Raw genomic sequence first — 10,674 nt, 5'->3', positions numbered from 1 at the left:
AGCGGCTGCTCAGCTAATGACACTAATTATCCTCTTAATCTTTTATGCAAATTGTGTGATGCTATTGTCAAAGCCGAACCACGGTCCTTCTGCCGCTCCGAGATACTCCATCCACCAAATCCTTGCTCTCCACCTCTGCGAGCGAGCGTCTGCGGTTGCAGCGTCACGTGTGTGTGGCGAAGCCATTCAGACAATCGCAGGTATTATAATTATGGTGCAGAGCCAGGCGACAAGGGGAACTATCTGGGGCAAGGCACTGGGACTCCTGAACGAGCTAAAAACTTTGCAAGGCGACGGCAAAGTTGGCGCTGTGCAAGGCGCGTGATATGAAAGACGGCCAAAGTTCGACGGAGCTAGACTTGGACCCGTAACCAAGTTGGCTGTCCTTTTTATCTCCGGTTGCAGAACCAAAAGGATCTCACGAAAATTAAAGCTGCTTTCAGGCTGTAGCTTAAATTCGCTAAAGAGGCCAATCGAAAAGTTGAAAGTCTCCTTGAGAGTGAATCACATCCGTTTGCAATCAAAACTGAATTAATTAAGCCAGAAGTGCATTCCCTCGGCTTTGCCTTTGTGCTCTGCTCGCTCTGATGGCACCTTGTCTAAGCTTTCATCATTGTTGTCCTACAACTGCGCCCGAGCTTAGTGACATTGTCCTTTTCGTGTGTTTGTGCATATTTAATGTGAGCCACTTTGAGGTTGTGTTTGTGTTTTTTGTTTAGTCTGTGGCGTATTTCCCAAAATGGATGAATAAGAAGGGATCAAAGTCGAGTCAATTGCAGCCCCTATTCTCTCTCTCTAGTTTATTTCCTTTGCTCTATTTCTGTGCAGTTTGCTGGCGGAAACCGGAAAATGTAAAAGGAAAGTAGCACGCTTTGGGTGCCTGAAGGATAGTCAGCGGGGTGCATAACAATTTCGAATTCAAAAACAAAATGAAACTGTAAAGGAAAACGGCATAAGAATTGGGGAAGTTCTTAGACTCGTCAGTAGATGGAAGCTAACGAAAAATGCTTTTTCTTGTTCTATAATTGGATTTGAAATTGTTTTAAGAATACAGAGAGCGCTCTCCTAAATGCACGCACATACGCGCTTCTTTCCTTCTGCCTCTGCCTCTGCCTCTGCTTCCACCGGAAGCGCAACACTCAACATCCGGCACAGACGCACAGTCAAAAGAATGAATGGGGAACTGGGGAAGTGGGGAAGAGGGGAAGAGGAGGCCTGGCAGTCAAGTTAAGGAGAGTAAACAGCATTTGCGACTTTCAATGCAAAGCGAGGCCTGATCCCAGGGAGTAAATGATGCAACATAAAGCAACCCACTAAGAGGGATAGAAGGGAGCTGGGGGAATAAGGCGGAGGCAGAGACAACAATGAAGGCGGATGAAGAAATTTAATTTCACGTCTTTTTAACTCGAACAGCTCGGCTTTCACTGCCAATAGAGTGAGAGACGGAGGCTTAGAGCTTCCAGGGCCGGGGTCAGAGATTAGGACGTTCCCGAAGCTAGTTAAAGTTACACAAAGCGAAGCATGATGATGAGTTTGTCGCTGTCTCGCCTGGTCTCGTCTCGAATCGAGTTAGACGATACTTGACACCTTTTAATATCTCGTCTCACCCCACACAAATCCCTTCGTTTCCTTCGTTCCCCTCGGACGTCTGTCGCGCTTCATTTGAGAGCGAGAACCAATTGACGCCCTTTGCATTGTCGCCTGCTGGTGACGGATTCGATTTCGATCATTATTGTGTCTTGGTTTTTGTTTACCGAACTTCGCTCACCCACTGCAAACCCACTTCCAACCCCCCAGAGTTGTCGAGGAAATCAATTTCCGTTCAAGTTGAAAGGTATATAGAGCCGAAGGGTAGAGAGAGAGAGAGAGAGCCATCAACTGCGAGGAAAGTAAACACAGAATGCACAAAGTTTGCACAGCAGTAGAAAATCCTAGGAAGGGACTCCAAGGGGAAGCTGTAACAAAGCAAATTGTGAAATAAACTTTCTCTTCATGCCTGCAATGCATCGGCAACCTCATCTCATCCTCACTATGCTATCTATTCGCTGTTATCATTCGCAGAGTTAGAGAATTTGTGCTATGTGCACGGGGGAGCCATTAACACATATGCGATGCACTTTAGTATCCCTGTTTCGTTAGATGTCCCCTAGCTGGTGTTCTCCTAGCACAGTCTCATCGCTTATCCGGTAAGCCACCTGACCCACCTCTTCTACCTGACATCAAAATTTGATTTGCACTCCATTAACTGACAGACTCACTGACAACTCCGTTATACAATTAGCATGGACGCACTCTGCACCCCCACAAAAGCGTTGTGCCGCAGGAGATCGAGTCGTTCCCGTGCACGGGCAATGCCAGCCTCCAACTGCCGGTCAATGTCAACATGGTAGTGCAAGGGCCTCCCCGGTTTAACGACACCCGACTCCACTTCAAGCGCAACAAGATCTGTGCCAAAGGTAAGCTCTCAATGCTCTATCATAACCAATTGTCATTCGCTTATATCTCATTTCCATTGGCATAACTATCGCAGGCATCTCACCTGAGCCGAATCAGTCACCTGCCCCTGCCCACGCTCCCTCCCAGGGCCCAGCACTGATGAGCGCCGCCGCCTGTGCTTTGGGCTTAGTCCTGGCCGTAGGCCTTGTGGCTAGCATGATGTATGTGCGGGCTCGCAAGCAGCTACGCCAGGATTCGCTACAGTAAGTCTGATAGATTGGCGCATCAATTTAATTATCTACCTTACTATTAACTCTTCATTTCCATTCCATTCTTAGCACCAGCTTCACAACAGCAGGTTATGGCAGCCATCAGAACGTGTTCATTCGCCTTGATCCTCTCGGACGGCCCCCGAGTGCCACCGGCTCCTACGCGACCATTGCCAGCCTCAACAAATATCCAACGGAGACCAAAAAGTCCTGCAGCATATTCGACCGTAAGTTTTTCCACCTTCAATAATCCCATCCCTTTTTCATCGACCTCCGAACTATTCATTTCCCTACAGGCTTCCGCAGCCCACACCCTATGCCACCGCCCTGCTGCCAATGGGCAACCAGGCCGGCGAGACCATTTACTCGAAGCCAGAATCGGTATGTCCCTCGAGGATTTCTTACTACGCCTCCTCGCAGCTAACCCAGGTGAGTCCCAATCTCCATCTGATTCTGTGGCCACATGAATTACCTCCAAGGGGGTTGAATCGAGCAACCAACTGCCCTCAGGTAAATCAATGCCTTTGATATGTTGCGACACGTGCCAAGCACAAATGGATATGAATCCCGTTGATGTTCGGTCGCTCTGTTGCCTAGGCCACCAGATCCACTCCGCTGCCAATTTGCGGCACTCACCACACCAGACCAGACGATTGCTCCCAAGGCAGCAGCTGCGTCTACGTCCACATACAAATCCCGACTCGAGCCACCTTTCCACGTCGATAAAAATTAAATTCTAATTTATATTTACGAGCTGATAAAGCTCCCGAAGTGCGTTAAACTCGAAACAAGAGCCATTCATAAATATGGGACTCTCCTTTCCACCCACCAGGGTGCCAGGCTGCAAGGCTGCAAGGCTGCCAGGCTGCCAGGCTGCCAGTCCTAGTTGAATTCAGTGGGGTTGCTGAGAGTTGGGGCAAGTTTTGCCTGGCGCTCACGTAGCCCGTGCCACGACCTCCACACACACTGAAAGCAAATAAGAATTACGGAGATACGCGCTCTTATATGTGAGTGGAGAGTAGCTGGGGGAAGCGTGTGAGTTTGTTTAGATAAGCGGAAGGTGCTTCATACTCTGCTTACTCATCCCTTTGTTTTTCTTCCAGCTGAGATACTCGCAGGGTGCAAATTAGTAAACTAAATTTAAACTAACCAAAAGCCGCAGATGAATCCCTACGAGGCAGCTATCAAACCTTAAGAATGTCTGCTACGATTCCCCTCAAATTAATTTTATGATAGCCTACAAAACTTTTTATACATTTCTTCCTGCCATCCTCTCTCTCTCCGTCCCTCGCTTGTTTTTATATATTCAGGGAATCCCTCTGACATTTTAGCTTCTTGGCCTTGGCAAATCTGTCGCAAATTAGAATAAATTATTTAGCAGCTTCTTCTTTTCTATTTCTCTGGCAAAAACATTTCACAGACCCAAGCGACGCTTACATTTTTCCTAGACAACAAAGTGTCGCACCTTCTCCCTCACTCTGTCGCCATTCTCATGATTGTTTGGGCCATTTTCGTCACCATCTCGAGACGCAATTTCCATCGACGCATAATTAAATATTCAATTTCCATGGAGACTCCTTTGTATTTTTACTTGCTGCTTATTCCTTAACATTCCTCCAGCTGTTCCTGGCCTCTGCTATTTGCCCAAACGATTTCTGTTTGTTTAGACTTCAATTTCATCCTCATTATGGCAACCGTTTCGAGCCATTTGACTGGGGAGCAGCTAGGCACTCGCCTCACACACAAATAAATTCCCATTCACTCTCTCACATGGATATCTGGCATATCTGGATGTCTGGGATAATGCACAGCACCAAGAGTCATATCCATTTGCCGCTATCTGCTGGCCGCTCTATGGGGAAGGACGAGGAATTAAGTGAATTTATACAAAAGTGGAGCCCCAAAATTGCATATGGCTCTGTGGGTGAAGGGAGTGTTTGCCATAATTATTGCTGTTCTCTTGTTATAAACCCAAACCGCACTAGCTACCCTCTCACTCATGCGAGTGCTTGTGAAGCACTAGGCAAAGGGAATAGGTGGGGGGATGGCGAGCATAGGAGCGACGCACTCATTTAGCCAAACAATTATATCCAAGTGCACACACACTGAAATGTTGTCGGCTCTGATCTGCTCACTTGTGTGGAAATATCTCATTTGTGTGGGGCTTCCTTTGCCAACAACATCCCTCTTGCCGACTCCCTTTTGATTCTATTAAATCAGTCTATAAATGTTGGCCAAATTGCTTTAATGTTCAGCGAAAGTTTAGCTAACGACTGCGGGGACTGACATACAACAATTACAGCAAAAGGCACAACGCGGGGGCTGAAGTAGTGAAGGGTAAATAACAATAAAAACAGCAGCCAGAAGAAGAAGAAGCCAGACTACAGCTGTTGAAACATGACTTTGTGCTTGTTTAGAAACACTTGCAAAATATTATTGCAACAGCAACAACAAAGGCCTCCAATACGAGTGGGCGCACATGGAAGGAAACCAAAGTAGGAGCTAGCTACTGCAAGCGAAGCAACAAACATAGAAAAGCATTAGGATATTGGATCAGGAGTAAGCTTAAGTGGGTTAGGGAAGGGGGAGGGGCTAAGAGAGGGAGAGAGTGGGAGAGGAAAGCTTAAGTGGCTGCTGCGGTTAAAGCAGTCGAGAGTAAGTAGAAGAAGCGAATGGGTTAAGGCGGCAGCAGAGTCAACTTCACCTCCAGGCCACGCGACGTATCCGAATGGTATCATTTGGGGGCAAAGTTGGAAAAGTGCGTGAGGCACGGAAGCGGAACAGTTGAGAAGTCGAGGGAAAGAGAGCTGAGTATAGACACCGCACAGTTGGAAATTAATTTCCATGGAGCACGCCCTGGCTAGAGTATTTTATGGAGATTAAGAAAGAGATTCATGCGACCTGAACAGGTGCTAATTAAAAATGTTGTCGTCGCCCCATTAAAGAAATTTGTAAATCAACCTGCAAATGACGCGCGCAGCATGCGAAAAGTTAAGCCTAGGCACAAGCGAAATGAGGGAAAGGGCAGGGGTTAAGTGTGTCCCCAACGGGGCAAGTGGAGCAACTGGGGGTGCGGCACGTACGCCGTTAATGGATTTTTCACTGTTGTTCTTTTGATTAAAACGCATTATTTACATTTGCGACAAAGCCAACAGGGAGGGATATCTAGGGGAAAATTGAATGTGCGACGGGCTTAAGTCTAGTCAGGTAGGGGGAAATAGAGCAGCGGGGCGCCAGAGAAGGCGCCCTCGGCAAAGGTTGACAAATTGCACAACTGTCTGGTGATTTTAGTTTTGTTTTTGCATTCGGATTTCGCTGGTTTTTTTCCTTCGTTTCTTTTTGCTTAATCTGCCTGTGCTGCTGGCTGGACAGGTTTTAGGATCTGCTGGTGCAGTTCCTGTCAGACCAAAGTGCCAAACTATGGCGGATGCTTTTGTCTGCCATTACACTATTGATTGCTTCCTGTCAGCCGCAGAGCGAGACAAACGGAAGTCGCCAACGGATGTTGCCTTTGTTGCCTGTGTTACCCAGTTATCCTGTTATCCTCCTGTCGCTCTGTCGTCCTGTGAGCCTGGTCAGGCTGACCGACATGGGCTTTTGTGTGGAATTTGGCAGCACTTCACATAAGCAGCTAGCTAGTGAACCAGTTCCGCCCTTGTGGCATTCAATGCGAGATCCGTGGAATGCCATGTTCCCGCGGTTTTAACACCCCTCACATCAGCCATGGCTGCTGTGTGTGTAGGTGTGTGCGTGTGTGTATGTGTGTGTGTGTTTGCCATTGATTTCATTGCGGTCAAGTAGCATAGACCCTCAAGTGAGGGGTTAGCAGAGAAGGCCATTAAACGCACTGCTGTACGTCCGCTGACAGCAGAGAGGGCGGGCGTGATGGAGCGCGGGCAGTCAACGGGAATGACAATTGTAATGAGCCAAAGGCAATGATTAGCAAACTGTAATTGAAGACAAGAGTCAATAAACTGAGTCGAAATGGGGTCAAAACTTTAATCATTGGATACACTTTCAAGTGTTTGAGCAGCTCTTCCGCTGGCTGCCAGGGCAAAGTCCATTAGGAAAATAATAACAAATCGAAAACGAGCGGAGAGCGGGCAATTAAAAAAATACCCCAACTGTCGGCTGTCGATTAAAGCGAGGCCAATCGAAATGCGATTATGGCTGGCATGTAACCATTCAATATTCATGAGTATACTCACATCCAATCGCTACGCGAATGGATACCCCATCAATCAACTCTGAATTGCCGTTGAGTCACATTACGTGCATACGAAATACTCACAAAACTAATTGCATCAAAGTGGCCGAAGCGAGGAAATTCGAGTGGACTCCAAACCGGATGTGCAACAAATTGTATTATGGCAGCCACTCAAGCGAATGCCCAATCAACCAACTGCGAATCGCGTATATATGTAATATATATATATATATATATTTATATATCTACATATGTGCACTCGTATATCCGTAATGGAGAGCGCGAATCGGTCAAATTGGTTGTTAATCATATGAATTCAACTTGATTGCGCACAATAAGGGGCCAATGGATAGAGCATAACTTGCATAAATTGAGGCGCAGCCAACTTAATAAGTGCATTTTGCAGTTTTTTTTTGGCGTTGCCAGATGGCATAACTTTGTGTTATAAAAGCGTAGAATATATTAAAGTTATTATTATTATTTTAACTATTTTTATTATTATTAACTAACTAATTCGAATAACTAAGCTAGATGTCGACTCTGACCCTGACTAAAGTCGCTTAGGCCTATTCTCCAGCTCATCTATTGTGAACTACAAATTGTTAATTATTATAAATAGCGCAACTTACTTTAGGCATAAATTACAAATTGAAATTTGAGTGCGTGCGTAGCTCCATGGAGACAAGGGCCGCGTGTTACCTGGTGACACCTGGTGACTAATTTATGTTCATTAAGCAGGCGTTAAGTCGCCTTGAGAGCAGCTGCCGTTGTACTCATTTGCATACATTTAGGAGACGAGAGGGAGGCTTGAAGGCTAGGCGATTGCCAAAAGCGGCTCACAACATACATGTAGAGAGAGACAGAGAGAGAGAGTAAGAGAGAAAGAGGTGACAAACCAAAATGTGTAGTTCGTGTAATTTTGGGGTCGTTGGAGCGGCTGCTCTTGGCTAGATTAATATGCAAATTCATGTAGCCAGAGAAGGTGCAAGCGAAAGATAGAGAATCGGAAGAGGAGTAGAGCTTTAAGAGATTACGCGCTTGCAGCATGTGGAGCAAGTGGCAAATGGCAACGAGGCAGACACAAAAAATCAATTTGCAACACGCGCTGCTCGACGCAATCTCGTCTCGCCCCCTTTTTTCGCACTCTAATTTGTGTGTAGTGCATTTTCGTGTCCATGTCCAGGAAATGGCGAGAATTAAAGCCAAAGTGAAGAAAACTAAAGCTTAACCAATACACGCACACACACACACACACAGATAGTGCGGCAAAGCTTTGAGCTGGTTGGTAATCAGCTTGAGAGCTTTGCTGCTCGCAAAACCCATTTCACAGCTGCGAAGGGTTTGGGGTTTGCTGCATAAAAACTTGCGCTCAAATCCCATCAAATCCATCAAAATCATTTACGCAAATCACACCGCACAGGAGCCACTGAAGCATCAGCAGCAGGAGCAGCCAGGCTCAAGCTTAGGTCAGGCACCATCAATGTCAGCTGCATTTGGCTGTGATCCAATCAAGGATCCACGGGGGCAAAACTTTATTAAAGAGCAGCTGAAAACAAGGCGCCAAAAAACTGACAGCAGCAACAGCTTTTGCTATGGGGAGACAGTTAAGGGGACAGCCAGGCTGGCATATAGAAAGAGAGGGAGACAGAGAGAGAGAGAGAGACAGCCAGGCAGACTGGCTGGCTGCCTGGCAGTCAGTCAATTGTAGCTGTAGTTGCGTGGCTGCTTGCTCGAAAGTTTTAATTACACGTTCGCTGTGCCACGGGCTAAGGGGAATTGGGGAGACTGGGACTGGGACTGGGACTGGGACTGGGACTGCTCCACGGGCAACAACAAAATGTTTGGCATGGCTGCTTGCCGGAATGTTACGCCTGTTTGGCCTTGGCTATTGCTCGCTTCGGTTGCAGTTGCCGCCGTGTTTTTCGTATTTGCTTGGCGACAAAGATTTATCACTCCAAAGCCAGGAATCAGGCAACGGGACGCAAGGCTGCAGCAGCAATAACAATCAACATAGTTGCTTGACTAAAGAGTCGAGCACAGGGCGGGACTTACGGAGAAGTTGAGAGGAAGACAGACTGAGGGCAGGCGAACTGAGTCAAGGGGGTCGAAGCTGTTTTTGTTTTGATACAGCTAAGCTGTTATGAAGCTTCAAATAATATGCAACTGAAGTGAGCTTAAGAGCGTAACCTTAATTTGCGATTAACCGAAATTGATTATTGAAATGTTCCACTTAAATGGGGAGAAGAAAGAACGTGAACTTTATAGAAGAAAATCTTTAACTAAGTAAGAGCTGTACAGTGTAATGTGCGGGAGACTCATAAGCTGTTTGCTTCAAGACTATAAAAATTAATATAATATTTACCTTGACCATTTGTAACTCTTAAAGCAACCCACTGAATTGGCAACTGCACTTTGCGGCTGGCTGTTTCAGCAATTGGGTGGCTAGTTTTTTTTACTAGCGTTTGTTACATTCCGTTGCACAACACTGCAAGCAAGCGTGAGAGCGAGAGAGACGAGGCGGGAGGGCGCTATGTGCGCTGTTTGTCAGCTTGGCACGCTGATGATGGAGTGCGGCATTGTTGCATTTTAATTGAAATTTCTTTGTGAACTTGCCGAAGCAACAACAAGAGCAGCAGCAGCAGCAGCAACAATAATAACGAGCAAGCAGCACAGCAACAACATAAGCGTGTCGCCAGCAATCACACAGCAAAACAACAACGCCAAAGTAGCAATAATAATGAATGAATAAAACGAACAACAACAAAGAACAGCAGCAGCAGCAACATCAAAAACAACAATAACAATTGCTGCGCAGCCTTATTGCTGCTGCTGCTGCTGCTGCTGCTGCTGCTGCTGCTGCTGCTCCTTCTCCTACTATTGCTTCTGAATGTTGCCGCCGTACTCCAGCTGCCCATTGGCATCGTGCGCACTGACAACGAATCAACCGGGAACCTTTATATTGAGGTCTGGGTCAACATTAAGAGACTGAGCAGGAGCTGGATGTGGTGCAGGCGTTGGTAACGTTTGCATTTTTGTGGCGCAACGCAAATATAATAATAAATTTCGCATATTGCTGCCGCTTCGGCTATTATTTTTCATAAATGAAACTGTTGTCAATGGGATGTTGCTGCTGGTTGTTGTTGTTGCTGCTGCTGTTACTGCTGTTGTTGCTGTTGTTTGTTTGGTTTTTGTCACCGCTTTATTGTTTTTACCACCCACAGGCCGAATGCCAGGCATTGCGGTCAGTTTATTGTTTACCAGATATGCCGCTGCAAAAACTGGGCCCAGACGAACAGACAGAGACAGAAAGAGTGAGAGTCGGAGAAAGGTAGAGTGAGTAAGAGAAAGTGTGGAGAACCTGCGTTACTGCTGGCTGACTGGCAACCACGTAATTTGCCGTCTGATGAAGATTTACGACATGAAAGCCGCAAAATAAACGCCAAAACACATACACATAAAGCAAAAAGCCAATAGACTAGAGGGGACAACCAGCAACTTCCCTATCCCACCACCCTTCCCCCGGCAACCCCTACTCGAGCAGCTCTCTTCATGATGAATGCGCTGCGGCACACCAAGACCAAGTGCCTGGCCTGGTCTTCTAGTCTCCTACGAATGGGCAGCCTATTTGCTGCTGGCCATTTATGTAAATTAAGCAACAAAATGCACAGATTTGTCTTCTGGTTTATTAGCCAAGATGTAGCTGCTTGCTTTATGGCCATAACTCACAGGCAGCCCAGAAAAAACAATTGCAATTGGGCCCTG

At 46.6% G+C, this 10,674-nt stretch overlaps 1 protein-coding gene across 1 annotated transcript; it reads left to right on the top strand.

The window, feature by feature from the left end:
• The first annotated feature begins 211 nt into the window (after positions 1 to 211).
• LOC115483382 lies at positions 212 to 3,431 on the top strand. The gene is made up of 6 exons (XM_030225105.1): positions 212 to 301; positions 2,282 to 2,456; positions 2,531 to 2,699; positions 2,775 to 2,912; positions 3,002 to 3,134; positions 3,303 to 3,431. The coding sequence occupies exons 1-6, from the start codon at positions 212 to 214 to the stop codon at positions 3,429 to 3,431; spliced, it is 834 nt and encodes a 277-aa protein (XP_030080965.1).
• The last annotated feature ends 7,243 nt before the right edge of the window (positions 3,432 to 10,674 follow it).

This window comes from Drosophila hydei, unplaced genomic scaffold (assembly GCF_003285905.1).
Source record: "Drosophila hydei strain 15085-1641.00,03,60 unplaced genomic scaffold, DhydRS2 tig00008122-arrow-pilon, whole genome shotgun sequence".
NCBI lineage: Eukaryota > Metazoa > Arthropoda > Insecta > Diptera > Drosophilidae > Drosophila > Drosophila hydei.
Note: the sequence above shows the minus strand (reverse complement) of the source record. Positions and strands in the feature narration are given on the sequence as shown.

Bases quoted from the DNA above. Each gene is read 5' to 3' on its own strand.
- LOC115483382 (XM_030225105.1), top strand. From the start codon at position 212: ATGGTGCAGAGCCAGGCGACAAGGGGAACTATCTGGGGCAAGGCACTG. The intron at 2,700-2,774 runs GTAAGTCTGATA...TTCCATTCTTAG, and splicing joins CTACGCCAGGATTCGCTACA to CACCAGCTTCACAACAGCAG. The intron at 3,135-3,302 runs GTGAGTCCCAAT...TCTGTTGCCTAG, and splicing joins CCTCCTCGCAGCTAACCCAG to GCCACCAGATCCACTCCGCT.